Consider the following 22,871-nt stretch of genomic DNA (forward strand, 5'->3'; position numbering starts at 1 on the left):
CAAGCTCAGTTGGAGGCTGCTCAGTAACGCTCAGCCAGCACCGGGAAAGAGACTTCTAACATCCTTCACTGGTCTCTGTCCAGAGACACGGGGTCTGGTGGTCCAGTTTATATACTGTCTATGGACAAGCCAGCCCCACATCCAGATGTTGGGTCTGGGGGAACTCACCATTGGTCAGGGCTCAATCAGAGGGGCGGGATAAATGGTTGTCTTTCAAATTCCCTCTGCACCAATAGGATAGCGCTCCAACCAACCAGAGCAACGCTAGTTGATAGATTAAACTTTAAACTCTGAACACATCTTCCTTTTTTAAGAATGACTTCAGAGCCGTTCTTTGTTCTTTTCTCAAAGAAAAGCTGAACTCCAAGTCTTCCAGAGTCTCGGCCAAAGCCGATTCCAAAGGCCGCTGTTCGCCAGCAGCAGCAGCAGCTATAAGCCCCGCCCACTGACTCTATACACGATGTGATTGGCCTGACCAGAGTTTTTCCAGCTTGCAAGCCAAGCCGTTGCTAGACGACCCTGGCTGCAAATTACATTTGCTGCCTCTAGGGTGTGTCTACATTTCTAGGCTAGAAGGCATATATATTAGCTAAAAACGTTCCGCATCTGAAGCTCCCGGTGTGGTATGGCACGTGGAACAAAACCACGATGCAGCCGGAACGCAGCACACACGTGCCCAGCGGAAAATCTGGGCTAGGGTTAGATAAATTAATGTAATTAATGTCCCTGGAAGCCCTAGGTGAGTAATGATGATAGCATCAAGTTCTCCCAGGGCTGTGGCAATGCCGTGACAGTTGTGTCCATCAGGTGCCCCCCGAAACTTTCATCAGTCATAGAAACATTTTGGATCATTTGGGATTCAATTTTCTCTGTTTTTTCGTATCTGTCGCAAGCATTTTGAGGTGTTTTGACACTTCAAAATCAAGCACAAAGCACGATTATCAAGCAGTGCTCTAGTCAAGAACACCTTTGTAGAGTCCAAGACAAGTCCAAGACCAGGACTAGTCGAGATCAAGTCAAGACCGAGTCCAAATGAGAGACTAGGGATGTCACGATACCAAAAATCTAGTATTGGTACCGAGTTGGTACCGAAGTATCGGTTCTCGTGACATCCCAATGAGAGAAAAAAAGGACTCCTGCTAAAGACCCGTTCTAGGTGAATTTTAAATTAAACCAATGCCTGTTTTCTTTACAAGTGCGCTCCATAAATGGTTTTGTTTCAAAGAAGGAAGTTACTTTAGAAAAAAAAGCATATATTGCTGTGTTTTATGAATCCCACTGCAGTTCTAGGCACGACCCGCACTATGAAGCAGCCCGATTAGGCACTGACCTCGAGTAGTTAAGGTCAGGATAGCCGATTGGTCAGGGGATAGCACCTGAACAAATCAAGGTCCATTACCTCATGCAAGCTTGGCCGCCTAGCCAATCGTAGCGTGCGAATGCTGTTAAAGTACGGGTCTTGCCTAGAACTGCAGTGGGTTCCATAATAACGCTATATTGCTGGACTCCGTCGAGACCAACTAGGATATTTGGCGAGACCAATGGCCAAGTCCAAGTTCAAATATCAATGAGTTCAAGGGTGTTATCAAGATATCCTAAAATAAACTTTGAAAGGATGGGGATAATCCCGCAGCGCAATCTCAGGACTGGATGGAGCCAATATTTCCCATTTCTTTCTCTTTTTAAGAAGAAATAGGACAACATAATCATCCTCACAGCTTGAAAAACTAAATTTTGTATTATTTTACGGAAGATTTCGCAGAGTATTAATTAATACGCATCGGAGTCAGTGTGCAAGGTTTCTGTGCGTGACGAAAAAAAGGCATACGAAGATTTCAGACTCAGTGTGCAAGGACCTGTAGTCATTGTCGAGATTTCGCCCATTTAAAATGAGCCTTTCAGTAAGTGCTAAGTGACAAAGTCAACGTTAAAAGTGCCTGTTTTAACACTAAGTGTTTGAAAGTCTCAACCACGAGACTCACATGATTATAAAAGTCATTCAATCTCAGTCTGACTGGTCTAAGTAACGCTAGTAAGATAGTAAAGGGGAAAAGGGGGGCAGAAATGTGGTAGACAGGGGTGGTTGAAGTTTGATAAAAAGGGCTACATTAACCCTAAATCCCCCAGCGAATGGGAGGAGAGGTACAGCAACGGTCCACGTCAACACCTGGACATTCAATATGAACAAGGCAAACACAAAAATCATTGGTTCGTCTCTCCTCGTAACCTCATGACCCATCTGTGGTGCGTGGCTAAGCCCTGAGAGCTTCTTTCCCATGGCAAACGGGTCTTAGTAACAGTGTAGAAAGCTGCTTCGAAAAGGTGCGTGGGACTCAGAGGGCTCTTTGGAGGGAAAACGCTCCTCCTCAACACTTTGTGAAGGCCAAAGGAACGAGAAAACGGACGAAAAGGTATAATAAAAAAGGCAGGAATTAAACTAAAAAAGGGGGTTAAATGACAGTGAGGAATCTGAGCTCACGCTGTCTGGGCAGGGAGGGGAATGGAAGTTGGAGATAAGGTGGGCTGCTCCTCTGAGACCTTTGCAATCTCTGTGGCAGTGACGGGCGGAGCGCGCTCGGCCACCGGAGGTGTATGGGAGCGGCTGTTGGGAGCGTTGGCGCGGCCCAGGGTGGAGGTGGAAGTGGAGGCTGGGGTAGAGGCTGGGGAAGGGGGTTCAGCGGAGGCGGCTTTGGGCGCAGCGGGCCTGTTGTAGTTCATCTTGAGGATGTGCTGCTGGAGGTGTCTGATCCAGTCCTCCTGCACCGACAGCGGGCCGTGAAACTCCACCTCGCAGAACCTGACGCCGACAGAAATACATATTAAAAAGGTCCCATATTGCAAAAAGTCAGATTTCCATGTTTAAAAAAAAATATTAATCATAAAGCAGGTAAAAAGAAGTATTAAAATGCTCAATCCACAGAGAAATGCACACTCCCCTATTCAGAAACTGTGCCTTTAATGGAGCAGTAAGGACTTCTGTAAGGTTGTGATGTCACAACTATACAGTATCTCACAAAAGTGAGTACACCCCTCACATTTTAGTAAATATATTTCATTATATCTTTTAAATGGGACAACACTGAAGAAATGACACTTTGCTACAATGTAAAGTATTAAGTGTGCAGCTTGTATAACAGTGTAAATGTGCAGTCCCCTCAAAATAACTCAACACACATTAATTCATTAATGTCTAAACCGGTGGCAACTAAAGTCAGTCCACCCCTATGTTAAATTCCCATAGAGGCAAGCAGATGTTTATTTTGAAAGGCCAGCTATTTCATGGATCCAGGATACTATGCATCCTGATAAAGTTCCCTTGGCCTTTGGAATTAAACCCCCCACAACCCCCCCCCATAGCCCCCACATCATCACATACCCTTCACCATACCTACAGATTGGCATGGGGTACTTTCCATAAAATCATCTCTCAATGCAAATCAAACCAGCTATTAGGCTAACTGAAAAAAAAAAAAAAAAAAAAATATATATATATATATATATATATATATATATATATATATATACCAGTAGAAAGTATGTAGAAAGTTCGCTACAGTGCCGTTACAGTCATTCCCCAGCTGAAATGACTGAAGAGACGCAGAGAGAGTAGCTTCAGAAGACCTGAAACACTGACCAATCAGAGCAGACTTGTCTTTTTCGAGAGTAGTGCTTAAAGAGACAGGCGCTAAAATGGAGCGCTACGGACAGAGGGTGAATACAAGTATTTTCAGACAGACAGTATGAGAAAAATAAACATTGAAGGTTAAAGGTGCACTATGAGTTCCTGCATGGTTTTAGTGTGATTTCATTTTTGTCACAAATCATAAGGCATCACTCCTTGATCTGCTAGCTGCCTGGTCCCTGAACACACCGTGAAAAAGCCCGGTCTCGGGAGACAACACAGGGCTCGTAAACATCAAACAAACACTAGAGGCACAGGCTGTGCACCGAAATATAACAAACCACTCCAGCCAATCACAGACAAGATGGTTGGGGGAGAGGGTGGGGGTTAGTGATAGTTACTGTACATTCATGAACATCGGAAAAAACGTTTTTCCGAGTGAAAACGTCACCATTCACTACACTTCCTGTTGTGAATCAGAGGAGGGAAACTGGGGCTGGATTTAGATACCAGAGTTCCCCAGTTGGTGACTCGTTGTTGACAACTGACGTCTGATGTCGGCGACTTTGGTTCACTGAACATATTTCAATGACAATAAACTGTTTATTGTGGACAAATGCCTCTGCCAAGAAACATGCACAGACATAACATGTTTAAAATTATTCATAAATAGGCCGATGTATAAAAACAACACATTATCTGTGTCCTTTCCCGTTGGTTGTCCTGCTGATAACACAAACACACACCTGGCCATGTGCTGTTTGGATGCTCGTATAAGAAAACAGAGAATCTTCTGTTATTGTGTCCTCCATGTTTTCACCACCTGATGCTCTCGGCTACGGCCAACAGTTGGTGTCAGTCACGCAACAAGTTGTTACGCCAAACGCCGATATAACAGAAGAAGAAGAACACGCATCCCGACCATGTGAACGCTGCCAGTCGGAAAAACAACGTAACCAGGGGGGCGGTGCCTGTTATTCCCAGGTGGCATGAACGCAGCATTAGTCAGTCATGACAGTTACGGAAACATAGGGGGGGTAATGGCGAGCTTGCTCTGTTGTGTTTGAAATTTACTTGGAACGTCAACAGAAGTGACCATGCACAATGTGACATCATGACTTTGCGTAAACTTACACAGCACTTTCCTAAAGCCAAATGGCGTGCTATCTGTACGCATTTTGAGCTATCCGCGTCGCCACATGGCGCGTTATCGCGAGAACAACGTCACACGCGTACGAAAACAATGAACGGTTGGGTTTAGGAAAAGAACATTGGGGAAGGCTTTATTAAAAAGAAAAACTGTGTTTTACCCATCCGCGGACTTCCGTCCTTTCTACTCGCTGTGGCGATAATTCACACGCAATCACAAGGTAATGTGGGTCAATGGAGGGCAAACGGCGTCGATAAACACGCTAAAAAGCGATTATGCGTCTTGATGGAGACGAGTCCGCCTACAGGTCAGAGGCTGACCACCTGGTGAAGTGGTGCAACCAAAACAACCTAGAGCTCAACGCTCTAAAGACAGTGGAGATGGTTGTGGACTTCAGGAAGAACCCAGCCCCACCTGCCCCCCATCACCCTCTGTGACTCCACAATTAACTCTGTGGAGTCTTTCCGCTTCCTGGGAACTACAATCTCCCAAGACCTCAAGTGGGAGCTGAACATCAGCTCCCTCGTCGAGAAAGCACAACAGAGGATGTACTTCCTGCGGCAGCTGAAGAAATTCAACCTGCCAAAGACAATGATGTTGCACTTCTACACAGCCATCATTGAGTCCATCCTCACATCCTCCATCACCATCTGGTACGCTGCTGCCACTGCCGAGGACAAGGGCAGACTGCAGCGTGTCATTCGGTCTGCAGAGAAGGTGATTGGCTGCAATCTGCCGCCGCTCCAGGACCTTTACGCCACCAGGACTCTGAAGCGTGCTGGAAAGATTGTGGCTGACCCCTCCCACCCCGGACACAAACTCTTTGAGCCACTCCCCTCTGGCAGGAGGCTGAGGTCCATCAGGACCAAAACCTCCGCCACTAGCCTTATCAACAAGGCCCGGAAACCACCCTGACTCTCCACCTGGCTCTTCATGCCACTGTTCTCTCTCGGCTGTAATGCTCTTTATTTATTTATTTTATTTTATTTCTATCTTTATTTTTTATTTAATACATACTGTGTACAGTACAGGCCAAAAGTTTGGACACACCTTCTCATTCAATGTGTTTCCTTTTTATTTTCATGACTATTTACATTGTAGATTCTCACTGAAGGCATCAAAACTATGAATGAACACATATGGAATTATGTACTTAACAAAAAAGTGTGAAATAACTGAAAACATGTCTTATATTTTAGATTCTTCAAAGTAGCCACCCTTTGCTTTTTTTGATAACTCTGCAAACCCTTGGTGTTCTCTCAATGAGCTTCATGAGGTAGTCACCTGAAATGGTTTTACCTTCACAGGTGTGCTTTGTCAGGGTTCATTAGTGGAATTCTTTCCCTTATTAATAAAAAAGCAAAGGGTGGCTACTTTGAGGAATCTAAAATATAAGACATGTTTTCAGTTAGTTTTGATGCCTTAAGTGAGAATCTACAATGTAAATAGTCATGAAAATAAAAAGGAAACTCATTGAATGAGAAGGTGTGTCCAAACTTTTGGCCTGTACTGTACATATACTTATACTTATATTGTTTATACCTATACTTATATTGTTTAATATTACATTTAGAGAATGTGTGATGTGCACCAACAACACCAAAACAAATTCCTTGTATGTGTTAAAAAACGTACTTGGCAATAAAAACCCTTTCTGATTCTGATTCTGATAACACGCAATAATGGCATACAAATTGGCGTGTCATACATACGCCACTTCATGACATCACTCTGCCATGCAGGAACTCATAGTGTACCTTTAAAAACATGTAAACATGTTTTAGTAGAAGCCCAAAATACAATAATGCAAATTAACACTAAGAGTGATCTATATATTCTGTGGCTGCAGCAAGGTGTTCACACAAAGAAATAAAAACCAAACTGACAGGAGTTAAATTCGGCGTTTCCCTCGGGAGCAGCTGATTCTGGTAAAACTTGTGTCCTGTAGTTATATCGGGACTTTAGCGCTCATTTCCATTGCCTGAAAATCCCAAATGATTATATTTCATTTCATCAGAATATAGTGCATTAGCAACTAAAAGTGGAGTACTGCTCAGCAGGGGGTTAGGGATTAGGGGACTATTTTAAATGTAACCAGACAGTTCTATTAATGCTGCTGTCTGAAAATGTCTAATGCTAAAAGGCCCTGAACATTTTCTCCTAGGCCCTGGGATGCCCTGCTCTAACACCACAGGCTGTAACAAATACGCTAAGCTAAACGCAAAATCGCCGATGTTCAACCCTTCTGAAGAGAGTTATCCAGAGGAGATTTACCGACAGGTAAACACAGACCTCCAAGTACTGCAGCCATTCATCTGCATGTACGGCAGTACAGAAAATCTGCAAACTTTCCCTTAAGGTACCAGCTAACGCTAGCGGTAGCTAGCTAGCTTGGGTGGCAGAACGCTGAACAAGACATTTTTAAGCGACCAAAATGTTCCAATTAACTTTGCTGAAGTGAAAACACACAGTGAGAGGGTCAAAGATTAAGATGAAAACACGGACAACAGCCAAAAACAAGTTGAGGTCTATTTTAATGTCCACAGTGTTAGCATGGTTAGCATCGCTAAGCCTCTGTCCTGATTGACAGGTCCTAAAGCATCCCCTGCTTTATCGTCTATTTTTAAATAAACGGCACCATAATTTACTAACTAAACATCATGATGTATTTAAGAAGACTTGAAACTAGTGACTGAGACCATAAACTCATTACAAAAATGTTTACTGAGGTAATAAATCAAGAGAGAAGTTGGCTCATTTTCTCATAGACTTCTATAGAAACAGGCTTCTGTTTGGAGCCAGTGGAGTCGCCCCCTGCTGGAAGTTAGAGAGAATACAGCTTTAAGGAGTCTCCCCCTGCTGGAAGTTAGAGAGAATACAGCTTTAAGGAGACTCCCCCTGCTGGAAGTTAGAGAGAATACAGCTTTAAGGAGACTCCCCCTGCTGGAAGTTAGAGAGAATACAGCTTTAAGGAGTCTCCCCCTGCTGGAAGTTAGAGAGAATACAGCTTTAAGGAGTCTCCCCCTGCTGGAAGTTAGAGAGAATACAGCTTTAAGAAGTCTCCCCCTGCTGGAAGTTAGAGAGAATACAGCTTTAAGGAGACTCCCCCCTGCAGGAAGTTAGAGAGAATACAGCTTTAAGAAGCTTCAGCATTGGCTTCACTTCTCAGACCTGGAAGCCTTGTCCACTAAATTTACAGTCTGGGTCTAACACACAGGTTTCACTCACCGGCACTTGAGGGTGTAGAACTTGCCCACCAGTTTGACCAGCGGGTAGGAGGGTGGTTTGGGCACCAGGGCGGGGACAGTGCCTGTGCGGGGGGGCTTAGGAGGGCTCTCTGTCCCATCTGGGCAAGAAGGGTGCTTCAAGGGCCGACGCTCAAAACCTTAGCAAGAGGAGGAGGAGGAAACGACAAACGGGGTTGGTGCAAAGTGGAGCTGAGCCACAACAGACCTTCTTCACAGCAGACATGTTGACTTGTCATAGTAGGAAAAGCACAGCTGAGATTGATAACCTTAACGATGGCTCAGTTCCATCAAGTGTCCCAGTAAGATATTTCAGTGAGTCAGCATGTTCAATACCAGGACCTCTCCTAAGTGGAATGCAGCCATCAGTAATGGTTTAATACCAGGACCTCTCCTAAGTGGAATGCAGCCATCAGTAATGGTTTAATACCAGGACCTCTCCTAAGTGGAATACAGCCATCAGTAATGGTTTAATACCAGGACCTCTCCTAAGTGGAATGCAGCCATCAGTAATGGTTTAATACCAGGACCTCTCCTAAGTGGAATGCAGCCATCAGTAATGGTTTAATACCAGGACCTCTCCTAAGTGGAATACAGCCATCAGTAATGGTTTAATACCAGGGTCTCTCCTAAGTTGAATGCAGCCATCAGTAATGGTTTAATACCAGGGTCTCTCCTAAGTGGAATGCAGCCATCAGTAATGGTTTAATACCAGGACCTCTCCTAAGTGGAATGCAGCCATCATTAATGGTTTAATACCAGGACCTCTCCTAAGTGGAATACAGCCATCAGTAATGGTTTAATACCAGGACCTCTCCTAAGTGGAATACAGCCATCAGTAATGGTTTAATACCAGGACCTCTCCTAAGTGGAATGCAGCCATCAGTAATGGTTTAATACCAGGGCCTCTCCTAAGTGGAATGCAGCCATCAGAAATGGTTTGAATACACCTGTGCTTTTCCTACTATGTCATGTCAACATGTCTGCTGTGAAAAGGTCTATACATGTAGGTTAGTGCATTGGTCCAGGATTGCTCTGTTAGAGTTGCATTACAATTACAATTGCTATATGTCAGAGGTTGCACGCTTCTGGAGCAACTAGGGGTTAAGTGCCTTGCTTAGAGACACATTGGTTGATGTATCGCAATGGGAATTGAACCCAGGTCTCCCACACAAAAGGCATGTGTCATATCCACTGGGCCATCACCACCCTTGTTACAGTCTTTACGTTGAAAGCCCATTATGTGGAGGTTTCCTTCTGAACTCAGCAGATGTATAATCTGCAAAAAATTCTCTCTTTTCTCATTTCATTTTGGACTTCCAAGTTTGACCCTTGTGTTGTTTTGACTGTTTTATAAAGTATACATCTTCTTAGCCAACTTCATTCCAACTTATCACTGCTAGTTTTACACTTATGTTTATAATTCATGGTCAATAAACCTAATTTATATTAAATTATGCCTAATTTTGAGTTAAAAAACCCAGAAATTATCAATTACTTTAGCTAATAATTAAGATCAGAGGAATGTATGTTGATGCATAATTACAGCAGTTTAGTGTATGGAACTATTCATGTTATTTTTGGGCAATTTGGATGAAAGAAACCCATATACAATATACCCATATACAAGGGTTAATATTCCACAAACTACTTTTCAAAGAAAAAACTAAATCAGCCAATTCAATTAAAAAATGTACCCTAATGAAGCGCCTAGTTTTTCAGTGTTTTATTAGCATAACAGACTTCTTTTTATTTGTCTTACATCTAATGTATCCCACAGTTTATACTGCTATTGTGCAGCTGCAGTATGACAATATTTGATTTCAATTTTGTTTCATAAATCAATGCTACTGGTCACCCTTTACGTCTGTGGGTTTTACTAACATTTAAACCGTGATTAGACATTGTTTTCTGACATAGCTCAATAAAATGTTCTGAAATGTTTTTTTCATTTCCTGTTAAAGGTCACATGACATGGTGCTCTTTGGATGCTTTCATATAGACCGTAGTGGTCCCCTAATACTGTATCTGAAGTCTCTTTTATATAGACCTTAGTGGTCCCCTAATACTGTATCTGAAGTCTCTTTTACATAGACCTTAGTGGCCTTGACCAACTGCTACTTTGCTTGTTTGAAAGCCATGATGTCTCTCTCTCAGGGGTGGGCCAAATTCTCTGGGCAGGCAAAGCAGAGAAAGGGGAGGTAACCTTGCTCCTTATGACCTCATAAGGAGAAGATTCCTGATTGGCCCATCTGAGCTTTCATTTTCTCAAAGGCAGAGCAGGATACCCAGGGCTCGGTTTACACCTATCACCATTTCTAGCCACTGGGGGACCATAGGCAGGCTGGGGGAACTCATATTAATGTTCATAACTCATAAAGTGACATTTTCATGCCTTGGGACCTTTAAAAGCAACGATTTCAGTTGTAGCCGGACAGCAACGATACGTAGCCTATCTGACCGGGCCGTTAGAGCTAAAAACAAACGTGGCATGGTGACGTACCTCTGGGTAGGCGGACGTTCAGCTCGCTGCGAGCCACCTGTGCTTGGAGCGGGAGGCCAGCGGCGAGCCGCGAGGGGCTGGGACTACTGCTGCCGTGCCTGAACTGGCTGGTACCGGATTCACCGTCAGCAGTCCTGGACGAGCCCTGGCTGACCTCGCAGCTCAGCGGCCGCACCAGGCTCAGAGCCAAAGAAGAAGACCACTGGGAGGAGGAGGAGGAGGAAGAGGAGGAGGAGGAAGAGGAGGCCTTCTGTGATGAGATGGGGAGGATATGGTCAGAATCCGCTGATGCAGTGAGAGGAGAAGTGCTCTTCTGGAAGAGGGACAGAGATGAGTTTTTTTAAATCAGCATTATTTCAACAAGAGCTTGAGCTGCCGTGGGCTGATGTAATTACATTACACCAAACTAGATGCACTAATAGGGTCATTATGAGGCCAAATAATGTGTGAAATAGCTAAACACAACAGTGATAGCATTAATCATCCTCATCTTAAAGCTGCAGTGGGTAGAAAGTAGAGCTGGGCGATATGGCAAAAATCAAATATCACGATATTTTTGACAAAATACCTCAATGTTGATATTGTGGCGATATTGTAGTGTGTAGTGTGACTATTGATGCTTTCACAAAATATTAACACAATGAATTTTGACAAATAATCACCAATAATGTGGATACAATGATTAGGAGGGTAAAGGCAAATAATAGAAGAGCTACAACAGTCTGGTAAGCTCAGAAAAGTACATCACTTTACTGTAATGCAGCCTTTAAAACCAGGAAAAGACACTTATGTCATATTACGATATAATGATATCCAAAATTTAAAACGATATCTAGTCTCATATATCGATGTCAAAAAACGTGAGACCTCTTCCTGCAGCTTTCCCTCTCCCCTCTCTGTCACACGGCCAATGCATGTGTAGTAACAGCCAATAGGAACGCTCTCTCTCTCTCTCTCTGAAATGACCTGTGATTGAGTCTCCCATCACGGGCTAATTATCCCAAAAAAATGTGTCAAACTCAAGGCCCGCGGGCCAAATCCAGCCCCTCGCAAATTTTGATTCGGCCCGTACATATATATGAATTCAGGTTTACATGCATAGCGCATTTTTATTCAAATATGCCGCACTTTCGCTGCATAAATTGCCGATTTCTGTGCAAAATATGCGGGGCTTGCATGATTTCATAATCCCCGCATTTTCACTGCAAAAAAGTCCCATAATATATCTTAGCAGAATGTTGAAAAATGTTGCATTTACTTCACACAAGAGCAGCAATTTTCCCCTGTTGAAATCACTTTGTTTTCTCTTTTTCTTGCAATTTCATCGCATAAAATTGCATAAATATCCTGCATATTCCATCGCATTTTTTAAGAAAACGTGCCGCATAATCAAGGATTTTTGCCCGAAAAGATTTTCTGGAAGGACTGAATGAACGGACTCCAAAAGAAGGAAATGTCATTCTTATATCAGGCTCCTTTTTCAACTACAAGGTCAATATTGTTTTTCACTAACGACAAAACAATAAGTTATCTTTGTGCATTTATATGGGACTGAGCTTTAGGAGCTTTCCATCTTTCCTCTCCTCCCTGTTACGTTGCATTCAGAGATCAACTCTTAGTATTTTTATTTTTAAATGTATATGTTTTAGTTTACTTAATGAGTTGTATGGTATGTATTTCTTCTCACATCAGTATCCTCGATGCTTTGGCAATATTGTTATTTCTGACATTCATGCCAATAAAGCAATTTGAATTGAATTGAGAGAGAGTGAGACAGGGAGTGAGGGAGAGAGGGAGTGAGGGAGAGAGAGAGAGTGAGTAAGGGAGAGAAAGAAGGGGAGAGAGAGAGTGAGTAAGGGAGAGAAAGAAGGGGAGAGGGAGAGAGAGAGTGAGTAAGGGAGAGAAAGAAGGGGAGAGGGAGAGAGAGAGTGAGTAAGGGAGAGAAAAGGGAGACAGAGAGAGACAGAGAGAGACAGAGAGAGAGAGTGAGAGAGACAGAGAGAGAGAGAGAGTGAGAGAGAGAGAGAGAGAGTGAGTGAGGGAGAGAAAAGGGAGAGAGACACAGAGAGAGAGAGATAGAGAGTGTTTAGGGGAGAGAGAGTGAGGGAGGGAGAGAGAAGAAGAGAGAGAGAGAGAGAGAGTGTTTAGGGGAGAGAGAGTGAGGGAGGGAGAGAAAGGGGAGAGAGACACAGAGAGAGAGAGAGAGAGTGAGGGAGAGAGTGTTTAGGGGAGAGAGAGACAGAGAGAGAGAGAAAAGGGAGAGAGACAGAGAGAGAGAGAGACACACAGAGAGAGAGAAAGAGAGACAGAGAGAGAGAGAGGGAGAGAGGGAGAGAGAGACAGAGAGAGGGAGAGAGGGAAGACAAGAGAGAGAGAGACAGAGAGAGAGAGAGACAGAGAGAGACAGAGAGACAGAGAGAGACAGAGAGAGAGACAGAGAGAGAGAGAGACAGAGAGAGAGAGACAGAGAGAGAGAGACAGAGAGAGAGAGAGAGAGACAGAGAGAGACAGAGAGAGAGACAGAGAGAGACAGAGAGAGAGAGAGAGAGAGAGAGAGAGACAGAGAGAGAGAGAGAGAGACAGAGAGAGAGAGACAGAGAGAGACAGAGAGAGAGAGACAGAGAGGGAGAGAGAGAGACAGAGAGGGAGAGAGAGAGAGTTCCTATTGGTTGTTCTGCCGATACAGATTCCCATTCATGTTCCTTTGGTGAAAGTTGTGCTCACCGTAGCCAGAGGCTCAGAGCTGCAGCTGATCCAAGGCTGAACTGAACTATTAGATAACGAACGTTAACGTTAACGAACGACAAGACGTCAGAGGCTGTGTGAGAGTAAAACTAGGGGGTCACGATTCCATTCAAACATTTTTCTACAACAGGGACAGCAATGCAACGATAAGAGCCACTAGATGGCAGAAAGGCACTTTACAATAGGGCTGTGCAATTAATCGAAACGTAATCGTGATTATGATTTTGGCTCTCAAAAACAGAATAAAGAAAAACTATTATTTCGCTCATTACGTTTTACAAGTAAACTCTTTATTTTCTCTTGTGTTCTGAATGAAAAAATAAAGTTTAAATAGAAAAAGTATTAAGGCAAATTTCACTGTTGTATGTGTTTTTTTTTAACTATTGATTTATTTAACTTTTTCCACTGTTTTTTAAGTTGAATAATTACAACATCTTTCCAGAAGTCAACAAGTAATCGTGTTAAATTATCGTGATTTCAATATTGACTCAAATAATCGTGATTATATTTTTTCCCATAATCGAGCAGCCCTACTTTACGATAGTTCAACACACATAAAGGATTATTAGGAACACTTTCTCAGGATCAATTTCTCATTAATGCAATTATCTAATCCACCAATCACATGGCAGCTGCTTCAATGCATTTAGGGGTGTGGTCCAGGTCTAGACTATCTCCTGAACCCCAAACTGAATGTCAGAATGGGAAAGAAAGGTGACTTAAGATACTTTGAGCGTGGCATGTTGGTGCCAGACAGGCTGGTCTGCTCAGTTACTGGGATTCTCACCCACAACCATTTCTAGGGTTTACAAAGAATGGTCTGAAAAAGTAAAATCATCCAGTATGCTGCAGTCCTGGGGGGCGAAAATGCCTTGTTGATGTTAGAGGTCAGAGGAGAATGGGCTGACTGATTCCAGCCGATAGAAGATCAACTTTGACTCAAATAACTCGTTACAACCGAGGTCTGCAGCAAAGCATTTGTGAAGCCACAACATGAACAACCTTGAGGAGGATGGGCTACACCAGCAGAAGACCCCCCCGGGTACCACTCATCTCCACTAACAATAGGAACATGAGGCTACACCAGCAGAAGACCCCCCCGGGTACCACTCATCTCCTCTAACAATAGGAACATGAGGCTACACCAGCAGAAGACCCACCCGGGTACCACTCATCTCCTCTAACAATAGGAACATGAGGCTACACCAGCAGAAGACCCCCCCAGGTACCACTCATCTCCTCTAACAATAGGAACATGAGGCTACACCAGCAGAAGACCCCCCCCCGGGTACCACTCATCTCCTCTAACAATAGGAACATGAGGCTACAGTTTGAACAAGCTCACCAAAATTGGACAGTTGAAGACTGTAAAAATGTTGCCTGGTCTGATGAGTCTCGATTTCTGTTGAGACATTCAGATGGTAGAGTCAGAATTTGGTGTAAAACAGAATGAGAACATGGATCCATCATGCCTTGTTACCACTGGGCAGGCTGCTGGTGGTGGTGGTGGGGGTGTAATGGTGTGGGGCAGGTGTGTCAAACTCAATTTTGCTAAAGGGCCACACTGGAAAAAGAGAATCGCACAAAGGGCCAGACATGGAGAGTTTATTTACATGCTTTTATTTCATCGAAAAAGTAAAAAATCTTTGACTCAATTACTGCATGTCTCATATAGTTTTCTCACGTACAGTTTGGTCCACATGAAGCCCTGAAAAAGTCAGCAAAAACGTTCCAAAGCCATCCTAGAATTTAGCAAATCAATGATTACATTTTCTCAGTAGGCTACCACCCAGCTGACCAACAACAAGCTCCTTCACAGCCTGAATATTAAACTCTCTGCTTCTGGGGGAATTTCTGAGTCTAAAAGTCGGCAAATTTGCCAAACTCTGCTTTGAGTGCTGCACAATTGCAAGTGAGAAAAACTGTTTCCCATGTTTTTGGTTTGGCGCACAACTAGGTGGGCCAAAATTTATTGTGAACCTTTATTTTATTAATTTATTCATTTATTCATTTATTCATTTATTTCAGGACAATGCACATTTAATGAACATGTACAGCAGTACACGTAAAAGTGCCAGATTGTAGCCCAAAGGCTAATTTCCATCTGTAGTCCCAATTGGCAGATATAAATTACAGTAACAGGACATAAGATAAACACTATTAACACCTAAATTGATAATGCGAGCCGGATCAGAATTTGCAAGGGGCCAGATTTGGCCCGCGGGCCTTGAGTTTGACACATGTGGTGTGGGGGATGCAATCCTCTCAATATGGGCCAACATTTCTAAAGAATGCTTCCAGCACCTTGTTGAATCAATGCCACCAAGAATGAAGGCAGTTCTGCAGGCGAAAGTGGGTCAAACACGGTCTTAGTGTTCCTAATAATCCTTTAGGTGAGTGTAGAACGGCATCTGGTTGAAATGAATGATTAGTACTCGTAAATGTTACTGTCTGAAGGAAGAAGAGGTCCCACTCTGCTTTAAATTGCATTTTTTATTTCCTGTTGATAAACTAATCAATGGTCATCAACAGGATGAGTCTTTTTTTTTTTTTTTTTTAATGACGCAATCAGCAGTACAGGACAATACATGCAGCTTAGGTGGGTTCATTTCTCCAAAATGAAAAAGAAAAACCTTTACACTATGAATACAAGGACATTAAAAGGTGATTTAATTTAATTCTGTATGTGTGTCACATCACAGCTCAGGGAAAAGGTGGGACAGTGACGCAAATGCACCAGAAACTAATTCAGGAGGGAAAGAAACGTACGTTTTTTCTTCCATCAATGGGACGCCATGATTTATCTGAGGATGAAAACCTAAGCTGCCAGGCACCCTGGTTACTATGGCAACTATCTAGTCAATAGCGGAGTTGTTCTGGCATCTGTCGCCCCTGTGATTTTATTTTTTGTTGTTGTTGCAGGGTGTAAAGACAGAGGATCTACAGGAAGGCTCAAAGCTGTTAGACAACACGTCTCTGAAGCCTTCCAAGACTCAAAATGTCTGTCGAGCCACCAGCCGAGAAACGTTAGATCGTTAGAAGTATGAAGTCTATTCAAAGACACAGCGGGAGGAAAAGAGAGTGTGTCACAGAAAGTAGCACAGTAGGTCATGATCATGTATTGCTGCTGAGCTTTGTGGAAGGCACAAGTTCTTCTGCTGACATTTTACACAATGCCATTCACACTCAAAACAATAGACTTCGCAGAAGTGTCAGAGGAAAAAGATAAAGCTGAGTATTGTCTGTTAAAGGTCCCATGACATGCTGCTTTTTGGATGATTTTATATAGACCTTAAAAGAGACTTCAGATACAGTATTAGGGGACCACTAAGGCCTATATAAAAGAGACTTTAGATACAGTATTAGGGGACCACTAAGGCCTATATAAAAGAGACTTCAGATACAGTATTAGGGGACCGCTAAGGTCTATATAAAAGAGACTTCAGATACAGTATTAGGGGACCACTAAGGTCTATATAAAAGAGACTTCAGATACAGTATTAGGGGACCACTAAGGTCTATATAAAAGAGACTTCAGATACAGTATTAGGGGACCACTGAGGCCTATATAAAAAGAGCACCATGTCATGGGACCTTTAATAAAAACGCCTACATTGGCCCGAGTTAACACACTAAACACAACCGGCTGCCTCTCCTCACCTTCTTCAGGGTTGAGCGGTTGCCCTGCATGTAGCTCCGATGCATCTCCAAGACCTTCTGCGGCCTGCTGCGCATCCAGGCGCTAAGCGTCTCGATGGGGGATCCATTTACACACCACTCAGTCACACCAAACTGCCTCAGGTGAGCTCGCGCGTGGCTGGCCAGAGCTTTTCGGTTCTCAAAGTAGAAGCCGCACAGCTCGCAGCTGGGATCTGAAAAATACCAAACAGGAAAAGAGTAAAATAGGACGAGAGCTCTCCTTTTAAAGAATGTGATCAGCACAATACAACAGGATTTATGGAAGCAAATAAGAGACAGAAGTATTAGGAATTTTAACAGCCACTAAATACTTAATATTGCAATATTTTACTTTGAAAACCATGTGTCTGTATTTATTAATTTGTTATTGGTTCGCCTCTTTAAAATTAAAATATAAAATTTCTTGATTTGCAATTTCAAAAGCTGAATTTGAAAAAAAAAATCTTCAATGGTCACAATTTCAGATCCAAAAATTCAAGTTTCAGAATTACAAAAAAAGGAGATGTTGCTTGCACTTTAAACTCAGAATTCAAAGATTTTTGGATCTAAAGTTGATCAACCTGAATCTCTCCCTAACATATCTATCTATCTATCTATCTATCTAACATATCTATCTATCTATCTATCTATCTAACATATCTATCTATCTATCTATCTATCTATCATATCTATCTATCTATCTATCTATCTATCATATCTATCTATCTAACATATCTAACATATCTATCTATCTATCTATCTATCTATCTATCTATCTATCTATCTATCTATCTATCTATCTATCTATCTATCTATCTCTCTAACATATCTATCTATCTATCTATCTAACATATCTATCTATCTATCTATCTATCTATCATATCTATCTATCTATCTATCTAACATATCTATCTATCTATCTATCTAACATATCTATCTATCTATCTATCTATCTATCTATCTATCTAACATATCTATCTAACATATCTATCTAACATATCTATCTATCTATCTATCTATCTATCATATCTATCATATCTATCTATCTAACATATCTATCTATCTATCTATCTATCTATCATATCTATCATATCTATCTATCTATCTATCTATCTAACATATCTATCTATCTATCTATCTATTCTATCTATCTATCTATCTATCTATCTATCTATCTATCTATCTATCTATGTATGTATGTATGTATCTATCTATCTATCTATCTATCTATCTATCTATCTAACATATCTATCTATCTATCTAACATATCTATCTATCTATCTATCTATCTATCTATCTATCATATCTATCTATCTATCTATCTATCTAACATATCTAACATATCTATCTATCTATCTATCTATCTATCTATCTATCTAACATATCTATCTATCTATCTAACATATCTATCTATCTATCTAACATATCTATCTATCTATCTATCTATCTATCTATCTATCTATCTATCTATCTATCTATCTATCTATCTATCTTTTGAAATTCTGAAATAAAAATGTATCTGAATGTGTGACCATTGAACAATATATACTCAAATTCAGCTTTTGAAATTTTAATTTCAAAGAGGTGAATTCTGAACAAATGAATTGTGATTGTTTTCAGAGTAAAATATTAAGTATTTAGTGTCTGTTAAAATTCAATTTCTTATGTCTCTCATGTGCTTCCATAGAGGGGATTCAGCATATTTAACGGCTCATCCTGGTGTCCGTGCTTGTCTGGGGAGGGTTTCCTTTTTTATTCTATTAGGGGACCACTAAGGCCTATATAAAAGAGACTTCAGATACAGTATTAGGGGACCACTAAGGTCTAAATAAAAGAGACTTCAGATACAGTATTAGGGGACCACTAAGGTCTATATAAAAGAGACTTCAGATACAGTATTAGGGGACCACTAAGGTCTAAATAAAAGAGACTTCAGATACAGTATTAGGGGACCACTAAGGTCTATATAAAAGAGACTTCAGATACAGTATTAGGGGACCACTAAGGCCTATATAAAAGAGACTTCAGATACAGTATTAGGGGACCACTAAGGTCTATATAAAAGAGACTTCAGATACAGTATTAGGGGACCACTAAGGCCTATATAAAAGAGACTTCAGATACAGTATTAGGGGACCACTAAGGTCTATATAAAAGAGACTTCAGATACAGTATTAGGGGACCACTAAGGCCTATATAAAAGAGACTTCAGATACAGTATTAGGGGACCACTAAGGCCTATATAAAAGAGACTTCAGATACAGTATTAGGGGACCACTAAGGTCTATATAAAAGCATCCAAAGAGCACCATGTCATGGGAACTTTAAAATTCAATTTCTTATGTCTCTCATGTGCTTCCGTAGGGGGATTCAGCATAATATTTAAGAGCTCACCCTGGTGTCCGTGCTTGTCTGGGGAGGGTTTCCTTTTGAAGGAGAAATCGTGTGGCAGAGGTGAGAAAGTCTTAGGCTGATGCGGCGGCGAGTGGGCGCTGCTCTCCGCTGATTGGCCCTCGTCAGACAGAGGCCTTTTCCCCAGCGGGGACAGCCGAAAAAACTTCCCTGCGGGCAGAGCGCCAGACCCGGAGCCCAGGCCCTGCTTATGGAGCCGCGACCCCGACTGAAGCAAACTGAGCGGAGATTTTCGGAATTTGGCGCCCGACTGGTAGCCCGAAACACCCAAACCCTCCGAGTTCTCCCAGAGCGGGCTGCTGGCTCCGTGGCTCGCCTCTTTCTTCACCCCCTGGTCCGAGTTAGAGGAGGCGCCCCCCCCTCTCTTGTGCATAACCTCCCTCAGGGTGTCGATGGGCGAGCCGTTCACAGACCACTCGGTGATGCCCATCTGGCGCAGGTGGGAGCGGGCGTGGCTGGACAGGCCTTTACGGTTCTCAAAGTACTCCCCGCAGAACTCGCAGCGAATGTCTCTCGTAGGCTCCACTTCGTGGGACATGGCTACGGAAAGACAGGAGGGACAACGTCAGTGTTGGGCTGGGCATATGAGACCATAGGCGCCCGATAGGTTGGATATTTCAGCCTACATGTTTCAAATGTATTTCATATCTTGTATGTAAGGGACTACACAAGAAGGTTAGTCTGGGGACAACCTTCACCCACAGGAATAGCTTAGAATATGTGACCACTAAGGCCTATATAAAAGAGACTTCAGATACAGTATTAGGGGACCACTAAGGCCTATATAAAAGAGACTTCAGATACAGTATTAGGGGACCACTAAGGCCTATATAAAAGAGACTTCAGATACAGTATTAGGGGACCACTAAGGCCTATATAAAAGAGACTTCAGATACAGTATTAGGGGACCACTAAGGTCTATATAAAAGAGACTTCAGATACAGTATTAGGGGACCACTAAGGCCTATATAAAAGAGACTTCAGATACAGTATTAGGGGACCACTAAGGCCTATATAAAAGAGACTTCAGATACAGTATTAGGGGACCACTAAGGCCTATATAAAAGAGACTTCAGATACAGTATTAGGGGACCACTAAGGCCTATCTAAAAGAGACTTCAGATACAGTATTAGGGGACCACTAAGGCCTATATAAAAGAGACTTCAGATACAGTATTAGGGGACCACTAAGGCCTATCTAAAAGAGACTTCAGATACAGTATTAGAGGACCACTAAGGTCTATATAAAAGAGACTTCAGATACAGTATTAGGGGACCACTAAGGCCTATATAATCCCTACACGTGAAGCTGTCTGTTTCGATGCAAAGTATTCTCAGCAGAACTCGCAGCGAATGTCTCTCGTAGGCTCCACTTCGTGGGACATGGCTACGGAAAGACAGGAGGGACAACGTCAGTGTTGGGCTGGGCAATATATCGATATTATATCAATATATGAGACCATAGGCGCCTGATAGGTTGGATATTTCAGCCTACATGTTTCAAATGTATTTCATATCTTGTATGTAAGGGACTACACAAGAATGTTAGTCTGGGGACAACCTTCACCCACAGGAATAGCTTAGAATGTGTAAATCTATTATGAGTTTGGGTACAACTTTCACACAGAGGAATTGGAGCCAGGAATGTGGGAATTTATTAGGAGCATCGGCCATAAAAAGGTGTAGTTTGGAAGTAAACTGTTGCACTGAAATAGATAGCCTGAAGTGTGTGAGGACCAAAAGTATAAAGGAGGAGTTATTTTGATGTTCATAGAGACACTATGGGTACATGTGCACACATGGTTATCTTCCTTTCTAGGAGAGAAACCTTGGCATATATACATTTGGTGCATGGCAACTGTTCTGATGGCAACTGTTTGTTGTGTGGATAAAGCTGCATTAGTCTGAACTCATTGTATTCAACATTTGTTCTAGTCTTCATCCCATTTCCAGATATTCCCCATATATCAGCGGCGATTTATGTTTTCCTCCGTGGGTGCTCACGGGCGCACGCCCCTTTAAAAAAAAATAATTTGTCAAAAAATTTTTGCATTTCAGAACCTTAGGAAATGGACAGCGGCCGACACGAACACACACGCCTATTGACTCGATAATAAAACCGTAAAGTAGGCTTTCAACTCAGGACAGCTCCACCTCTCACAGATACAGACAGGATCGGAGATGAGAAGTTGAACTGACACGCATAGGCGCCGATTTACCTTTTCCCCCGTGGGTGCTCAGTATTTTCTGTGGGTGCTCAAACTCCGGAGCACCCACAGTATCGGCGCCTATGTATGAGACTAAATATTGTCTTAAATTTGGGATATCGTCATATCGTAATATGACAAAAGTGTCGCTTTTTCCTGATTGTACAGGCTGCGTTACAGTAAAGTGACAAACTTAACTCCACAGACTGTTCTAGCCGTTCTATTTTTTTTTAAAAGTACAAATCAGTCCCTCCAGAAAAACGCAATTATGCGATCGCATAACTCAACGCATAATCAGCCAAAGTCGCACTTTCGCCGCATAAATTGCTGATTTCTGCGCAAAATATGTGGTGCTTGCATGATTTCATAATCCCCGCATTTTCGTTGCAAAAAAAGTCACATAATATATTTTAGCAGAAAGTTGAAAAATGTTGCATTTACTTCACACAAGAGCAGCCATTTTCCCTTGTTGCCATGGGAACGTTATGAAGTGACGTAATTACGTGACGTGAACATCATTGAAAAGCAGGGTGTTGGGGGGGATCACTGTTTTTCTCTTTTTCATCACACAGCAGTTTTTGCAAGTTCCCGCAATTTCATTGCATAAAATTGCATAAATATCATATATAGCATATTCCATCAGCATTTTTTAAGAAAACGTGCCGCATAATCAATGATTTTTGCCCCCCAACAATCACAAAAAAACTCTTTTCTGGAAGGACTGGTAAAAGCGCCCTAGTCAACTTTTTCTTGTCAGAAAAAGACACCAGGTGTGATCATGGCTTAAGTGTATTTCTCAAAATGCAAAACGATTCCTTTAAATTGCTAAATACCCATAAAACACCATAAAAATGGTTTCTTCCTCTCTGCAGTCAGCCTCAACAACAAGGCCCCGGACCCCCACTGGTACTGACTCTTAAATGCCCCCCGACACCACATCCAAATCTGTAGTCACTGCACTAGCACTGACCTTCATCCTGGACTTCACATCTGCCCATTGCACATACTTACTATCTATCTATCTATCTATCTATCTATATATATATATATATATATATATATATACATATATATATATACATATATATTCGGTAACACTTTACTTGAAGGTATCGACATAATCGTGACATGACACTGTCATGAACGTGTCATAAATGTTGTAAACAAGTCATAAACATTTAAGACTTCTGTCATTAAGTGTCATTCGGTTTTTGTCATGACAAGTTGACATTGTTTTGGGTTGTCTTGATTATGAGAACTTGACATTAATCAAAGTGACATTACCAGAAGTTGTCCAGATTTCATAACC

General features: G+C 42.1%; 1 protein-coding gene across 1 annotated transcript in view; it reads right to left on the reverse strand.

Annotated features, from left to right (window-relative positions):
* Positions 1-442: 442 nt before the first annotated feature.
* Positions 443-22,871, reverse strand: part of si:ch211-194b1.1 (protein Wiz) — a 77,779-nt gene continuing 55,350 nt past the window's right edge. Inside the window, 5 exon segments of the mRNA XM_039825406.1 lie at positions 443-2,797; positions 8,001-8,157; positions 10,521-10,833; positions 16,926-17,137; positions 19,338-19,895. Coding sequence (XP_039681340.1) covers positions 2,476-2,797; positions 8,001-8,157; positions 10,521-10,833; positions 16,926-17,137; positions 19,338-19,895 — 1,562 coding nt within the window. The 3' untranslated portion in view covers positions 443-2,475.

The sequence above is a fragment of the Perca fluviatilis genome, chromosome 15 (genome assembly GCF_010015445.1).
Source record: "Perca fluviatilis chromosome 15, GENO_Pfluv_1.0, whole genome shotgun sequence".
In the NCBI taxonomy this organism is placed as follows: domain Eukaryota; kingdom Metazoa; phylum Chordata; class Actinopteri; order Perciformes; family Percidae; genus Perca; species Perca fluviatilis.